A 16,063-nucleotide genomic window follows, 5' to 3' on the forward strand; every position below is an offset into this window, starting at 1 on the left:
GTCACGCCAGCAGGAGAAACGCCTCTATTGAGTGACCTGAGCACACACCCAGCCCAGCCCCACCTGCCCCGCCCCGGGAAGCAGGGCCACCTAGGTGAAGAGGCGGAGGGTGCCGTCGGCCCCGGCGGAGAAGACCCACGGCTGGGTGGGGTGGAAGGCCACGTCCAGCACCCCCAGGTCTTTGGTCAGGCTGTGCCCCTTGAGCACCTTCACAGGCACCAGCAGTGGGTTCTGCAGCAGGTCGCTGTGGGGAAGGGAGAGGCTCAGGACGTGGGCGGCACAGTCCCTACCGGGGGGGGGGGGGGGGGGGGGGGGGGGGGGGGGGGGGGGGGGGCGGGCGGGCACCGGCACTCACTTGTACACCATCCCGTGGCAGACGATGACACTGCCGTCGTCGGAGCCAGATGCGAAGAGCGGGTACCGGGGGTGGAAGGCCACGGCCCGGAGGGCCTTCTTGTGGTGCCTGAGGGGGGGACCAGGTTGAGGGGGGTCGGGGGGGGGGCGAGTAGGGAGCAGCCTGCCACCCGCCAGCACCTCACCTCAGCACCCTGTACGGCCTGGTGGACAGGTCCAGGTCAAACCACACCAGCTTGCTGTCATAGCTGCCACAGAGGACGTTGTCGCCTGGGGGAAGACGCGGTGGTAGGGCCCTGGTGGCCCCCTCACCTGCCCCCCACCAACCAGGGCGCCCCCTCACCTGCCGGGTGCACTGCCAGGCTGGACACCCACTTGCAGTTGGGCGTCAGCTTCTTGGTGAGCTCCTGGCGCAGCAGGTGGTAGAGGCGGACGCTGCGCTGGGAAGCCACGAGCAGGAAGGGCCGCACGGGGTGGAAGGCCACGCGCTGCACCTGGCCGTGGCCGCGGCGGAAAGGGCTCTGGCTGCGGCGCCGGCTCAGCTGGTGTATCAGCACCTGGCTGTGGCCCGGGGTGGCCAGCACCACGGCCATGTAGTCCCCACGACCGTGCCACGTCGCCTGCGTCACTGGCTGCGGGAAGGGAGGTGGGCTCAGCCGCGCCCCCCCCCCCGCCCCCGCCCTCCCCCACAGCCCCCCCCCCCCCCCCCCCCCCCCCGCACCTTGCCGTGGCAGATGCGCAGCCGCAGGCCGACCCGGCGCTCCTCCTCCGAGGCTTCCAGCCAGTGGGCGGGCTGCGCGGCAGGCTCCACGGGCGGGGTGAAGGCACTCAGCAGCTGGTCCGTGCTGCCCACCACCAGCCGGTCCCCCAGGGCCGGGTTCAGCAGCAGGACCGCGTCCTCCCTGCGGCCAGAGCCCAGTGAAGGCCCCCGGGCACAGGACCACCCCCGCCGGCGCGGGCACCCCCGGCCTCATACTCACACTGCCACGGCCACCAGGCAGACGTTCGGGCGGGGGTTCCAGGCGACACTCTTGACCACGCCCCCCACGGGCACGGTCCTCACGCAGCGGGCAGAGGCCACCTCCCAGAGCCGCACAGAGCCATCGTCTGAGCCTGAGCACAGCGGACGGCCTCTCAGCACCCGGCCCCCAGCCCAGTCCCCACGGCAGGGCTGCCCCACCCGAGGCCCACCTGATGCCAGCCACTGGCCACCCGGGGAGACACTGAGGCAGCGGACGAGGTCGCTGTGGCCCCTGTAGACCTGCAGAGAAGGGGCAGTGAGGGACGGAGCCCCGGAACTGTGTGCTACCAGCCACCCCGCCCTGTCTGCTCACCAGGGCCTGGCACGTGGGGAAAGGCTGCAGGTCGCGTGGCCGGGGCAGTCTGGGGATGAGGTCCTCAGGGTCCACGTTCACCTGGGAGAGGAGCACGTGGGGTCAGCTGTGTCCACCCCCACTCCCCGACCCCGCCCGGGAGCCCCCCCACCCCACCCCCACCGCACACCCTCATCTTGCGCTGGCGTGGGCACAGGTAGAGGTCAAGGCAGCGCTCGAAGCGCTCCTGGATGAAGCGGCCGTACGCAGGCACAGCCCGCAGGCTCGGGAACCGGCGCGGCAGGAAGTTGAGCCTCCTCTCGTCGGGCTCTCGCTGCTCCCAGGCCATGCGCTGTGAAGGCAGGAGTGAGCCCGGAGCGCGGGGCGGGCGGGGGCAGGCAGACCCCAGCCCGCACCAGGCTCACCTCCTCCTCGCTGGGCAGGTACTCGGGAGGTGGGTTGTAGGACTCCGCGTGGCCCGGTAGGGCCAGCTTGGGTGCAGGCACGTGCATCTTGTGGCGGCCCAGCACCGCGTCGGGGTCCTCTTGGGCCCACAGGTCGTAGAAGCTGGGGGTGGAGTCCCGAGGACGGCGAGGCTGGATCCAGCCCATCTTAATGGCGTGCACCATGCGGGAGACCTGCAGAGGCGGCAGGGTCAGGGCGGGGGGCGGGGGCGGGGGCGGGGGCGGGTGGCCGGGGGCGGGCCGGAGGATGGGGCCACACCCACCTTCTCCTTCTCCACCAGGGACGGGATAAAGCTGCGCTTGTCAGCAGGCCGGTTGGTCACCGGGTGTACCATGAGGTCCCCACTGAAGAAGTCCACAGCCGGCTGCGGGGACGAACAGAGGGGTGTGGGCCCGGGCCCCGCAGGTGCCCCCAGACCCTGGGGACAGCGGCTGCCCCTTACCTCGTACGGGTTGAAGCTCACGTCCCCAAACTGGCCCCTCTGCAGTCGCCGCACCAGGGCCACCTGTTCATCTGTCAGCTGCACGCTGTGCCCCGTCATCCGGTCCCGCACCGTACGCCTAGGGGCTGCCCGTCAGAGCCGAGGCCCTGCCCCATCCCGCCCCGCCCCAGCCCACCGGCCCTGTCCCACCCCACAGTCTCCGCCCCACGCCCGCACCAGTAGTCAGGGTTGTCCATCTTGTCCAGAAACCGGTCCAGCTCGTCAGGGGTGCGCAGGGGCTTATAGATGCGCCTGCCGTCCAGGTCGTAGCCCACGTGGGGGAAGTCATCATACCACTCCAAGGGCACGTTGCCCACCGTGTTCCGGATGTCCTGGGGCAGGAGGCCAGCATATCGGCACTGGACACCCACTGTGCCCACCCGTCCCTCCAAGCCCCCCAAAAGATACAGACGAGGGGGAAAGGTGAGAGCAAAGGGACTGGCTTCAAGGCTAGCCAGGGGCAGCACCCGGGCTAGCACCCTGACTTGTGCCTTCTCCCTGGGGTGTGACGTGGCAGGGCAGCCGGCACTGTCCCCCACCACCCCCCTGACCCTCAGAGGCGCCGGAGCTGTACCTTCACATTTTCCACTGAAGTGGTGCCAACCCCAGAGCCTCCCCCCTGGATTCCTTGGCCAGGGCTCTGGGCAGCCACAGGCAAGGGTGACCTCATCGCCCGTGGGCTCCCTCCCCTGGCGGGGGGCCTTAGGCAAAACCGGGTAGCCACGGGCAGGGACTCAGGGAAGACCCCACCAACCCACTACGAAGGGAGGCCGAACCCGCCGCACTGTGACCTGCAAGCGTCCAGGGACTCCCCAGCCCCCAGCCCTGCCCCCACCCCACCCTCAGCGGGCAGAGCAGCCACATTCCCGGACACACATTCCTGGTCGAGGCCCCTGCCAGCCACCACCCTCCCTCCACCCAGCACAGAGACTGCTGCCCAGGCGCCGCTTCCTGCAACAGTAGCCCCGGGAGGAGTGGCCCCGATGAGACAGCACGGCCGGGAGCCTGGGAACCCCTCCCCCTTACAGCAGGACAGGACCCTCTGGGAGCTGCCCCTCTGCACCTGCCCCCAGCCCCCAACCTGCCGACTTCGGTTCTCCCCGCTTGCCCATCCTCCAGGTGTGCCCCCGCGTGTCCCTGCCGTTGCTAGGAATGCCCTTCCTTCTCCTGTGACCCCCAAGTCTACACAGCCATCCCTGAATTGGGCAGACAGGGGGTGGGGGGTCGGTGGCCCAGAGAAAAGGCCCACGGGAGCACTCAGCAGGGGAACGGGGTGCTGGTGGGGGGTTCTCCAGAGCAGGAGCGCAGGCAGGACCCGGTAAAGTGGCCACACACAGCCTGGGCCAGACCTGGAGGTTGATGCCAGGAGGGGGCAGGTGCAGGAGACACAGGCTGTGTCATGAGGCGACCCCAGGCACAAACCTGAGAGGGGGCGGCCAAGGGAGCTGGGGCTGAACTCCAGCCCCTCAAAGCTGTTCTCTGCCCCCTCCTCCGGGCACAGAAGGCCCAAGTGTACATGGGAGGGAGAGACAGACAGGGTGTGGCTAGGCGCTGGGGCCAGGGCAGCTGGGTTAACTTGGTCATGCCAAGCAAGAAGGCCCGGGTCATGGGTCCTGCTTGACCCTCCTGCCCCCCCCCCCCCCCCCCCCGCAAAGAGGGAGGAGAGGAGGCGGCACAGCCCTGGTACCACCCGGAAGGGGGCTCCCACTTTCCCCGCATCCCCCAAAGACAGCAAGATGCTCCAGGCCCCTTCACCGTGGCGCGAGAAGGCAGAGGGACAGAGGGCCCCTGCTCCAAGCGGCCTCCAGGGGCTGGGAGGCGGGGAGGAGGGCGGGCCGGCGCGGGGGAGGGGCCGCCTCGGCTATAAAGGCCCGGCCCGCGGCCCTGCTCCAGCCCGGGACGCACACGTGCGCGCGGCGCCGCAGCCGCCACCGCGGGAGCCCTGAGACCCCGCGCCCCCCTGGCCTGGGCGGCGGCGGCGGCGGCAGCGGCGGCGGCAGCGCCAGCGGCATGCACGGCGCGCCGCGGAGCTGACGGCGGCCGCCGGCCCCATGTCCTTCGCAATGCTGCGCTCGGCACCGCCCGGCCGCTACCTGTACCCCGAGGTGAGCCCGCTGTCGGAGGACGAGGACCGCGGCAGCGAGAGTTCGGGCTCCGACGAGAAGCCCTGCCGCGTGCACGCGGCGCGCTGTGGCCTCCAGGGCGCCCGGAGACGGGCCGGGGGCCGGCGGGCGGGGGGCGGCGGCCCGGGGCCTGGGGGGCGGCCGGGCCGCGAGCCCCGACAGCGGCACACGGCGAACGCGCGCGAGCGGGACCGGACGAACAGCGTGAACACGGCCTTCACGGCGCTGCGCACGCTCATCCCCACCGAGCCGGCCGACCGCAAGCTCTCCAAGATCGAGACCCTGCGCCTGGCCTCCAGCTACATCTCGCACCTGGGCAACGTGTTGCTGGTGGGTGAGGCCTGCGGCGACGGGCAACCCTGCCACTCGGGGCCCGCCTTCTTCCACGCGGCGCGCTCTGGCAGCCCTCCACCCCCGCCGCCCCCGCCCCCCGCCCGCGACGGCGAGAACGCCCAGCCCAAACAGATCTGCACCTTCTGCCTCAGCAACCAAAGAAAGTTGGTGAGTGTTGGCCGCGGGTCGTCCCCAGAAAGGGAGGCGAGGAGGATGGGGCGCCCCCCACCTCCAAACCACCCGTGCAACCCACACCTGCCTGGCAGAGAGGGCGGGGCCAGAGGCAGGCAGAGCTCCCCAGCAGCACCTGTTAACCCACGCGCAACCCCGAGCCCGGGGGGGGGGGGGGGGGGGGGGCGCAGCACGAGGAGGAGGGCGCAGCTGGAGCAGGCGGGGCCGGGCCTTCCCTGGACATTCTCCCCACGAGTCCCCTGGACACAGGCTCCCACGGGGACCAGACATGGGCACCCAAGGCCAGATGGGGGAGGAGACCGAGGCAGGGCCGACACCAACTTGGAAGCTAGGGGACCAAACCAGGGTTGGATCAAGCAACTCTGACCACCCACCCTGCCCCCAGGGGAAGGAGACTCAGGGGCAGTGGGATCCACTTGCTCTGCCACTGGCCTAAGGCTTATCGGGCACCTGCCCGCCCTCCCCTGGCCCCTGCCCCTGGGGCTGCCCACTCGGACACCAGTGCAGCTGTGGGACCCGCTGGCAGGAGCGGGCAGGAGACCTGGGGGCTGGGGGAGAGGCCCCGCTGCGGGAGACGCTGACTGGCCGTGATTTACGGCTTCTGCTGTGCTTGGTGGCACCGGAAAAGCAGGGTGAGCAGGCAAGAAGAAAATACGGCGCGGCTCTCCCCAGTCCCCACTTCCTCTCCAGACGGCACGCGCAAGCTCCTGGGGCCTGAACATCTGGGAAATTTAATTTCCCAATTTCGGCTGTGCAGCAGCGTACTCTCCTCCCCGAGCCGCTTGGGGAAGCTGGGCTGAGCGTGGAAGGGGGGTGCTTTCAGCACCCACCACCCGAGACAGCACCCAGTGGGGAAGCCCAGAGGTGCAGGCTGGCACTGGTCTCTGAGCGGGCCCTGACACTGCCCTCCCCTCTGCAGAGCAAGGACCGAGACAGAAAGACGGCGATTCGGAGTTAGAGGCGGACGCTGCTGGGCCATCCACGGAGATGGATCCACCCATGGACCTGACTGGGGCACAGGCCTCCCTGAGGGCACCCCCCAGGCCAGCCCTGCCCCAGCTGTGAGCGGGGCCGATGGACAGACAGGCGGTGGGACTCAGAGTTGGCCCAGCACTTGCCCAGCCCCACTGGAACTTTCCGTGCTGGCTCCCAACCTGGTTTTCTTCTGGTCACTATGTGCTGGCATCTTTGATATGATAATATAAAGTCTGGAAACTTTGTATAATTAAAAACAAAACAATTATCTTCTAACCACGGACGCACACTGTCCTCTCCAGCAATTGAGAATCCACCCTGAGCCGGAGCCCGAGCCCGAGCCCACCCTCCCACCCCTCAGGGCTCCGTGGGCCAGGGTACCCAGTTCTCGGGGAAGGTCCCCCACTTTCCAGGGCTCAGGGCCGGCGCGCCCAGCACCCCCGACCAGGGAACTACGGCATGGGGTCCGAAGGAGACCTGTGAAGGGAGAGGAGGGCGAGGGACCGAGCAGGACACAGGCAGCCCAGGCCCGGGAGCAGTGTCACCCCACCCCCGCTCCGAGAGCCTGCCTGGTGTCCCCGTGCCCTGAAGGGTCCTCAGTGCTTGCGGTATGCAACTCACTGGTCGGTCTTCAGGGCCTCGGCACCTCAGTCTCTGCCCACGGAGCCCCACGAAGTGGGCACGTAGGGGAGGGTAAGCGAGGGGCACTGTGTGGCAGAGTGAGTCCCCAGGCCTGAGGGCATGGACCAGGTGGCAGCTGCCTGTGTGTACCCCTGGGGCCCACCCCTGCCCCCAGCCCTGCAATTTGGCCCCGGCAGCACTGCTCACACCGGGAGGACCCCTGGCTGCCCACCACCCACCCACCCACCCAACTCACCCAAAGGCCCCACCTGCCCATGAGGAGGGCAATCCAGGCCTCTCCCCGAGCTGTGCACAGCTGGCAGACCATTAAAATCTTGCAGGTGACAATTATAGACTAGTGGCGTGAGCTCCACGGGCACAGCAGAGAAGAGAGGTGGGGGCGGCTCTGTGCAGGCCACCCCAGCACCCCCAGGCTGGCCAGCAGCCTGACTTCCGGCCAGCGGGCGGGGAATGGCCATGAGCGCCAGGTGCCAGCCCCGGGCCCTGCGAGCCCTCAGCGCAGGCTCAGGGACCCCGGGAGAGGGCAGGTGCCGAGGCCCACGTGGGCACCGCAACAGGGCAGGGCTAGAGCCGCCCCCTCCTCTGAACAGACGGGCTCCAGGGAACCGAGAAGCAGGAAGCGATGGTGTAATTTTGGAGGAAATTCTCAAAGCCAGAGCCATTAAGGACTGGAAGGGGGCTGTGTCCAATCTGATAGAAATATAACAGGATAAAAAGTCACAACGGCAGGTTCCACTCAGAGAGAAACCCAACCCCAAATTTCCTCTCCTTAATCCTGCAGGAGCTTACAGCTGGCATGCTCGGTCACCCCCACCCGCCTGCCTGGAGAGCCAGGACCCAGGAGGAATGTGGGGGTCTGCCTGGGGGATGAGAAGGGCACCCCTTCCGCCCGGGGGCACTGAGGACACTGCGAGAACGCGACCCGCAGGGGGGCACGTGGGCAAGCAGGGACGCCCCTCAGGGTCTCCGGCCTGCCTCCCCTGCTCCCCGGGGCACCAGTGCAGTTCTGTGGGGACGGTCTGTGGCCCACCTGCCGCTCACCCACCAGCCTCACCTCTCCATACCTGGGCTAGGTGGGAGTGCACCCTCCCTCACAAATCCTCCCGAAGACGATGGGCGGCAGGGGGCAGGGGGCGGCATGCCCTGCACAAAGGCCTGAGAGAAGAGTGCGGGGCGAGGGGGACAGGCAGGGCGAGGCCGGAGGGGCATGGGTGTCAGGGGCCCTTGGAGCCGGTGCAGGAGAGAAGGGGCTGAGGGAGCCTCGGAGATGCCAAGTCGGTAGGAGAGGACAGGCCGTTGGGACAGTCCCCAGGGGCCAGCAGGTCCTGGCACAGGGCGCGTGGGCCAGGCCCTCGGCTGCTGGGCCTGTGACTCCGACAGCGGCTGCAGCTTGGCCAGCCTCGGGCCCGGGCAGTGGGCCCGGTCGCTCCCTGAGCTGCACCGGTAGCAGCAGAGGCTGAGAGCCTGGCCCGCCAGCCAGCAGGAGAGGGAGGGGAGGGGGCGGGGAGGGGCACGCCGTCACCCTCCACCGCTCCAGAAATTCAAACCAGACTGGGGGTGGCGGGCCGGCCCGAGCCCCTGCAGCCCCACGAGAGCCCACTCAGCTACTCACGGCAGCCGCCAGGCCCCCGTCCACCACAAACCCCACTTCCTCCCCAGGACGCCAGCCTCACCCCTCCACCGAGCCTCCGCGTGCCAGTGCCCCACAGAGGCGGCACGAAAGGAGGGCCCAGCCCGCACCCTGGGCCAGCAGCCACCTCTGCGGGCCAAGCAGGCCTGGAAACGCTCTGATGGCCATCAGGGCCAGGCTGTCAGCTCCCTGTCCCCAGCCCGGGGAACGAGCTGCTGGCGGCACCACGTGATCCATCGCCAGGCCGCCTGCGCCCGCAGGCCAGCCGGCCCCCACCCTGCGCAGCACCTGCGGGCTGCCAGGAAGCACATGTGACCCCGTGGGGGCGGGAGCCCGCCGACCCCTCCAGGGCCCAGACAGCCCCCAGCCTGCGCTCTCCCAGGGGGCCGCCATGCCCCAAGGACGAGCCTTCGGGCAGCAGGGGTCCCCCACCCCCCAGGCTGCACCGGACACGGGCGGCCACAGGCTGATGTGTCGGCTGGGATTTTTCCGCTCTCGCAGAGCCCCCCCCCTCCCCCTCCCCAAAGTGGCTGCAGCTGTCAGGACCGCAGATTGGAACTGCAGGTACGGCGCTGGCCCGCTGCCCACCTCCCTCCCGTGTCTGTCTGAGAGAAAGGAAGCCGGCCCACCTCTGGAATCCTTCACTCTCTCCTCGTTCCGCCTCTCCCACCTGTCCCCGGGGAGCGCGGGGTCAGCCGCCCTCGCTCGGGCTCTCTCTTCCCCTTGCCCCTCTCCGATTACAATGCCGGCAGTGTTCCCTCAGCTCCCCCGACACGGAGCCCCCCCCCCCGCCCCCCGCCTTCCTGCGCCTCCTCTCTCCCGCACTCCATGGCGGGAGGAGGACAGGCCACGTGCCCCAGGCCACCTGCTGCAGCTGAACCCACACAAGGTGCTGGCAGGATGAGTCCCGAGTCCTGGTCGACGGGCCCAAGGGGAGAAAGCCAGGTCCCACTCGGCCTCTTCCTGTCCCAAAGGCCAAAGCCAGCTGAGGGGATCCTGGCAGGGGTCGGGGTCAGAAGCAGGGCCCACCAGCTGTAGCCAGCCAGGCCAGGGTGGGGCGGGCGAGAAACTCGGAACCCCCTTCCCAAACCTCCTCCGTCAGACTGTCCCTCCCAGTTGCCGTCCTCACAGAAGCGCTGCTGGCCCGACCCACCCCTGAGCCGTCGGACGTCGTGTGGGCACAGGGCCCCTCCAAGGCCACTCCTTGACCCCCTGACCAGTGCCTCCACGGCTGCTGGGGTAGAGGGAAGCAAGTCCACTCCCCCGCCAAGGGGTCCATGGGGGAGGGGGAGAGGGCACCGAGGTTGCCCCTGCTCTTGGGTCCTCAGATACCCAAGACCCCCACCCACCTGCCCCTCCCCCTCCTGGGGTTGGCCAGGGTCCAGCGGGCATTCCCACGTGGGACACCCGAATCTCGGCTCCCTGCAGGCAAGGGCTCCCAGAAACTCCTCTGGGAATGCTGGAGGTGGGCACAGGCTTGGGACCCCCTTGCTAAGTGCCAAAGGCCCACTATGCTGCTTCACACATCCCAGCCCCAGCCCCTCCAAGACCTCATTCGGGAGGACTCGCCCCGAGCCCCTGCCCACACACGGCCAGCCCCCCACCCCGAGCCCTGTCCTCAGCGAGGCAGCCGCGGCCTGGGCTGGGACACGTGCTGGCCCTGCTCAGCAGCCGGCCGCTCACCCGCCTTTCCTACACAACTTGCGCCCCACAAGCCTGCCCAGCCAGCCCCAGTCTACGGCCACACCTCCAGCCCTAGGGCGACACCCACCCCACCCCCGCCCCGCCCCAGGCCCAGCACGCTCCCTCCCACCCGCCTGGCCCAGGAAACTGGCTCCAGTGGGCACAGGGCAGGCCAGGGCCTCTACCACCCAGGTGCCCCAGTGAAAGGGAGGGTGCTGCTATCCTCCAACACCCTCCGCCCTCCCCAGGGGGAACCCTGTCTCCCAAGTGTGACAAGTGGACCCGGGGGGGGGGGCGGCGCTGGCGGTGGGGCACCCCACACACACCCAAACGCAGCGGGCCTGGCTGAGAGGTGGTGCCTGGCAAAGGCAGCCAGGGGCGCCCTGAGGTCACAGCCGCCACACCCACAGCCCCCCACGGCCACCTGTGAGGCCACGGTGTCATCGGGGCCCTCCCAGGCCAGGCGGCCGGGGCGACCCGAGGGTCTGTCGGAGCCTGGCCGTGGGGACGGGGGCCCGCCAGGGAGGCCGGCGGCCCGCGAGGCCGAGACGCACGCTCTGCGCAACAGCTCGAAACCCGAGCCGCGGCTGCGCTGCCAGCAGCGAGCGAGCGCCGGGGGCCGAGGGCCGAGGCCGCGCCGGGGGCTGGGGCCGGGGGCGGGGCCCGGAGGACGCGGCTGCCGCTCAGTAGCCGGGAGGCCATTAGCGGCGCCTGGCGGGAGAGCTGGGAGGACCGCAGCCCGGACGCAGATGCGCCCGCCGCCCGCCCACCCTCGCAGGGCCGGGACCCCGGGGGCTCGCAGCCCCGCCCACACCCCACCCGCCCAAGGCCTCAGCTTCTCCCAGGCCAGAGGCAGGGTGGGGGAACCCCGCTTCTGCGAAGGCCGCCCAGCCCCCCGCCCCCGCCCCTCCTCGCGGGGCGGCAGCTGGATGAGATCACGTCTGTGGGGGAGGGGTGCAGTGGACTTGTGGGAGCGGGGCTCCCCCCACTCACGGTGGCCAGGACCCCCGCCACGCGTGGCCTGGCAGCACGTTCAGGGGCTGCAGCCCTGTTGCTGCCTGGGATGTGAGCTGGGGGGAAGGTACGGAGAAGGCCAAGGTGCGGAAACAGGACCCAGGTCTCCCGAGAACGAAAACAGTTGCTCACCCGTCAGTGCCTGGGGCCGGGGTCCCCCAAAGCCATGCACGGCAGAGGCCGGCGGTCAGAAGGCCTAGAAACCCCGGGCCTCAAGCCCAGGCCTGAGGGGTGGGCAGGACAGGGGCTGGGGAGGGGGAGGTGGGCACTGCCACACCGCAGGTTCTCCCCCAGGAGCACGCCCTGTCAGGACACCACTGCTGGAGGCTGGCCAAGGCCCGAGTGGAGTCCTGGCACCACCGGCCACCTCCAAGGATGCTGCGTGGAGGAGGCGCTGCCCGACACAATGCGACCAAGTATTCGCAGACGGTGGCCCCTCCCAGGTGCCAACCACCCGGGCACAGCCCCGCGGTGGGGGAGGCTCCGCGCTCCTCGCGCCCCTTGGTCTCCCGAGAGGACTGCTCGCCACCCCACCTCTCAAGCCTCGTCCCTGAAGCCCACCCTGCTTTGCACAGACGCGGCGACAAGTGTGTGTGTGTGTCGGGGGGGGGGGGGGGCCGGGGCAGCACTTCTCAGGGAGGAGAGCATCTGTCAGGCCAGCCTGGTCCCTGAAAGCCGAGCTCTGCCGCCCCCTCGAGCCACAGCCGGCTGTGCTGGCAGAAGTACGGCTCCCTGTCACTCAGGCGACATATGGGATAGTCATCGCCGGAGGAAGCAGCCCCCACCCCGGCGGCTCCAGCACAGCCCCGGCCAGGAGGAGCGCCTCCCCGCGGGCGGGCCGAAGCCCCTCCCCCGGCCTCTGCACTCCATTTACAATCATCATCGATTTCTCAAAATACCGAATATAAAAAAGTAGCCGACAGGATGTGGCTGCCGACAGCCAGAGCCCCTGGGAGGGGGGGAGACAGGCCGGGAGCCGCGCTGCACCGGCCCCCCCTCACCGAGCACGCCCGCTGCTCCGGCCAGGAAACCAATTTATTTTGTTTTGTCTCTGTTCTCTGAGCGCACAGAGACCGGGTCGGGCGCGCAGCCAAGGCTCCTGCAGCCGCTGCCAAGAGAGCAGAGGATGGGGGTGGAAGCTGTGCAGGGGAGGGGGCGCGTGTCTCCCCAGCCGGGGACAGCCCCTGGCAGGCAGCAGGAAGAGCCACCGGGGGGCGGGGACCGCTGTCTCTGCAGGACCCCCAGCCCGAGGAGGCACACACCCGGAGGGCTCACGCCAGGGCAGTGGGCATGGGGGCCGCAGCCCCGCCCGGTGGCCAGGACACATCAGGGAGGGGGCGGCTGGGCGAGCAGCATGACCACGTCTACCTGGGAGGCTCCTCAGCCCCAGCATCCCCCAGAACCCACGGGCAGCTCCGGGCAGCTGAGCCACAGCAGCCTCTGGCCAGACCGAGCACCCCTAGCCTGGCAGCAAGCTTTCCCCTTGAGAGCGTAAATGTGGGAAGGACGACCGGATTCACTGAGGGCCCCAGCGGCCCAGGCCTCCAGGATGCCAGGAAGGAAAGGGGCAGAGAACCGGGGCCACCCGTCTCCTGCCCTCAGTGCCCAGTGCAGGTGCCCGCGGGGCCTGTCACTGCACCCTCACCCCCGGGGCCCAGCCCAGGCCGGCTGGTGTCGGGGAAGCCTCCCCGGGCCTGTCAGTGCCCGCCCAGAGCACAGGGGCGCCCACCGCCTGCCAGCCCCGCTGCCCACCCCCCAGGGCCCAGGGGTGGCTGCGAGGTGCCCAGTGCCCTCCCCTCCCCGCGACGACACACACCCCTGCAGTCACGTGTACCCGACCCTGAAATCGCTCTTCCATACGGGGACTGGGGCCCCAGGCCAGGACGCCCACTCAGGCCTCGCTGTGGCCTGACCCACCTCTGCCCAGGCAGTGCAGCCCACCCTGCGAGCGAGGAGGCCGCGGCCCCAGCCATACCTCCTCGTCAGAGCTGTCCTCCACATACTCGTCCTCAAACCGCACACTCGCCACCTCCGTCCTCGGCGAAGGGGTCCCGGCCTGGGAAGGGAAGGGGAGAGCAATTATGTTATGTCAGGACACTGACGCCCTGTGCCTGGGGCAGATCGCGGGTCCAGGACGCCCGCACCCTCCTGCCAACGCTGAGGCCTAGGTTCCCACACCCCAGTCTCTAAGCGGCTCCAACCTGGTCCCACCGCAGGTCTAAGTGGGCCTCTCAGGGAGGGGGGGGTCCCACCCAGGGTCATCCTCTGTCAAGGGCTGGACCCATCATAACGTCCAAGCTCCGGGGGAGGACCCCAGGGAGGGGCTGACACCTGGCAAAGGAACACTTAGCCACCCCCGCACCCCTTAATGCGAACAACGGCTGCAGGGCTCCCGGCCCAAAGGCCCAGCCGAGCCCAGAGCCAGCCTGGGCTCCGGGGACAAGGCCTCTCAGCAGCCGTTCCACCGAGGGGAAGGCCATGGTACTCGCTCTTGGCCACTGGCAGAGGGGCCACAGCCGACCCACTCCTAGGGCAAGACCCTTGCCCCGAGGAGGCCACATCCAGCGCAGCCGGCCAAGGGCCCAGAGAGGCACCCACACTCTCAGACTGCTGGGAGGACCCGGCCCCAGGCTGACCCCGCCCACCGGGCCAGTGAGTGGGTGCCACTGTTCGCTCACACCCCAACCTGGAAAACAGATTCTCCCCTTGTGGGGCGGGGGGACCTGGTGTACCGGAACTGGGATTGATGGGGAGAACAGCCCGTCTCTCCCCCCGACTCCAGGGGCAGTAAAGTGTAGCAGGGGCCCCCCACCCCAAGCACGGGCGCCCCGCCCAGAGCCCCGCTCCCCCTGCCCGGGCAGGAGCCAAAGGCCCGCAAGGCAGCTCTCCCTCCCGCCTGTTTTTCCCTCGGTGTGAGGAGGGTGGGAGAGTAACTTTCTTTCCAGGCCAGGAAAAGGCGAGATTCGGTTTCCACGTCTCTCCCACCCCTTGCTCCCTGAGCTGTGCACTGCGGGAGCCCTGCCCGCTGAAAGTGGGTCAGCACTGCCTGGGGGCGGGGGCAAGCGGGGGGCGCAGAGGGCCAGCCTGGGACCCAAAGCTTTCCTGCCGTCCTCACCCATAGCAGCAACCAGCGGACACACCTGCCCCAGGCCCTGGGCTGGCAGGACCCCAGGCCGGGCCACTTGCAAGTCTCTCAACAGCCCCCTGATGCCAGCCCGTGGCTGACAGGCCACTGGTCGCAGCAGGGTCGGCAGTGCAGGCTACGGTGCTCCAAGGCTGCCAACCGCCAGCCAGTCTGATGCCCCCCACCAGGCACCGGACCCCAGGAGCCCAGCACCACCTGCACGACAGGCCACCATCCCGGGGCCCTGGCCAGCCCCAGTGATGCCTGGGGAACCAGACACAGGCGGGACCTCAGCAAGCGGAGGGGACACCCAGCAGCGGGGCTGTGAGTTCCTGGGCAAAAGAGCTGGACACCCGGCAAGGAGGGCCCTCCCTCACGGCACCAGGGCTCTGAAGCCACATCCTCCCTCCAGAGGTGACGCTGCAAGGCAGATGGTGGCCACCAGGGGGCTGCCGTGATGCGGGGCGTGGCCCAGCTCCTGGGACCAGGAGGACCTAACAAACCCCGCCCCTTCAAAGTTTAGAGGTACCGTAGCCGGGCAGTGGCCACCGTAAAAAAGGGAGAACTCGCACAGCGCCGCCCTCTCTCCGCTTTCTCAAGCGGCCCAGCCCCAGCCCCAGCCCCCAACATCCTCAGGCACGGGCACCAGGTGGCGAGGGTCTGCCCAGAGCCGCCAGCGCCCACCCCAAGACGGGGTCAACGCCACGTGCTGCGGGCTCGCAAACGTGTCCATGTGGATGGCTGGGGGCCCCCGGGCAGGACCAGAGGGAAGTGCGGTTCTGTAGGCAAATGTCCCAGACCAGGGGACCAAGGGAGGCAGGACGGGCCTCTCCTGGGAGGGGCTGCAGCCTCGCATCATGACGGCGGCTCCACGGCCAGGTGCTGCTGCACGGCTTGCTTGCTCTTGGAGCCCTGAGTCCCGAGAGGGGGGACAGGCAGGCAGAGGCGAGATGCCCAGTGACAGCCAGCCACTCAGGTCACCCCACCCAGACGTGTGAGTGAAGCCCAGAACACGGGATGTGATCTGAGTGACCGCCCTCCGAGGGCAGAACATACTAGAAACCTGGGGAGGGTACAGGAGAAGCTGACGTGCTTCACAGCTGAGGGGGGGCCGTGGGATCTCCCAAACCCACTGATCACGTCACCCCAGATGCGACACCACCCCACCTGCCCTGAACTCTGATCCCCAGAAATAAGAGTGTCTGACGCTGGGCCACGGCCGGGGCTCTCTGGGACAGGCCCGGGCACATCCTGCCTGAGGTGGCCTCCACTGACTGGGCCCGCTCCCTCCCCAGGAGCCAATGCCCAGACCCCACAGTGCACAGGCCTGGGACTCAAAGCTGCCACTGGTCTCCTGGCGGCCCTGCCCACCACTCCCCAGAGCTGAGTGAGACCCAGATGGGCTCCTCCTGCCCAAGGGTTTGCAGTAAGCTCCGAGCACAGACAGTACAGGCAGGACTCTTAAGTTATCTGGGAGATGCTAGTTGCACATTAGGCATCGCTACTAGGTCTTCTGTTACATTCTTTTTTTTTTTTTTTTTTTTTTTTTGCGGTACGCAGCCCTCTCACTGTTGTGGCCTCTCCCGTTGCAGAGCACAGGCTCCGGACGCGCAGGCTCAGCGGCCATGGCTCACGGGCCCAGCCGCTCCGCGGCATGTGGGATCCTCCCAGACCGGGGCGTCCCCTGCATCGGCAGGTGGACTCTCAACCACTGTGCCACCAGGGAAGCCCTGT

The 16,063-nt window shown here is 69.0% G+C and overlaps 2 protein-coding genes across 5 annotated transcripts in view; one reads left to right on the plus strand and one right to left on the minus strand.

The window, feature by feature from the left end:
* Positions 1–16,063, minus strand: part of BOP1 (BOP1 ribosomal biogenesis factor) — a 21,130-nt gene continuing 5,067 nt past the window's right edge. For both annotated transcript variants that reach the window (XM_032609477.1, XM_032609476.1), the window contains 14 exons: positions 13,181–13,261; positions 2,791–2,945; positions 2,575–2,692; positions 2,395–2,496; positions 2,093–2,305; positions 1,858–2,019; positions 1,689–1,769; positions 1,546–1,615; positions 1,335–1,467; positions 1,076–1,256; positions 698–986; positions 540–624; positions 356–463; positions 1–244 (listed from right to left, as the gene is read on the minus strand). In XM_032609477.1, coding sequence (XP_032465368.1) covers positions 91–244; positions 356–463; positions 540–624; positions 698–986; positions 1,076–1,256; positions 1,335–1,467; positions 1,546–1,615; positions 1,689–1,769; positions 1,858–2,019; positions 2,093–2,305; positions 2,395–2,496; positions 2,575–2,692; positions 2,791–2,945; positions 13,181–13,261 — 1,932 coding nt within the window. In that variant the 3' untranslated portion in view covers positions 1–90. The remainder of the gene's footprint in view (positions 245–355; positions 464–539; positions 625–697; positions 987–1,075; positions 1,257–1,334; positions 1,468–1,545; positions 1,616–1,688; positions 1,770–1,857; positions 2,020–2,092; positions 2,306–2,394; positions 2,497–2,574; positions 2,693–2,790; positions 2,946–13,180; positions 13,262–16,063) is intronic.
* SCX (scleraxis bHLH transcription factor) lies at positions 2,898–6,559 on the plus strand. Of its 3 annotated transcripts, none has more exons than XM_032609489.1 (4): positions 2,898–3,036; positions 3,131–3,732; positions 4,507–5,237; positions 6,181–6,559. In XM_032609489.1, the coding sequence occupies exons 3-4, from the start codon at positions 4,665–4,667 to the stop codon at positions 6,217–6,219; spliced, it is 612 nt and encodes a 203-aa protein (XP_032465380.1). In that variant the 5' UTR covers positions 2,898–3,036; positions 3,131–3,732; positions 4,507–4,664; the 3' UTR covers positions 6,220–6,559. The 3 variants fall into 3 exon arrangements, with proteins under 3 accessions (XP_032465380.1, XP_032465381.1, XP_032465378.1); XM_032609490.1 differs by having other exon boundaries at positions 2,949–3,036; positions 3,541–3,732; XM_032609487.1 differs by having other exon boundaries at positions 2,956–3,732.

The sequence above is a fragment of the Phocoena sinus genome, chromosome 17, assembly GCF_008692025.1.
Source record: "Phocoena sinus isolate mPhoSin1 chromosome 17, mPhoSin1.pri, whole genome shotgun sequence".
Lineage (NCBI taxonomy): Eukaryota > Metazoa > Chordata > Mammalia > Artiodactyla > Phocoenidae > Phocoena > Phocoena sinus.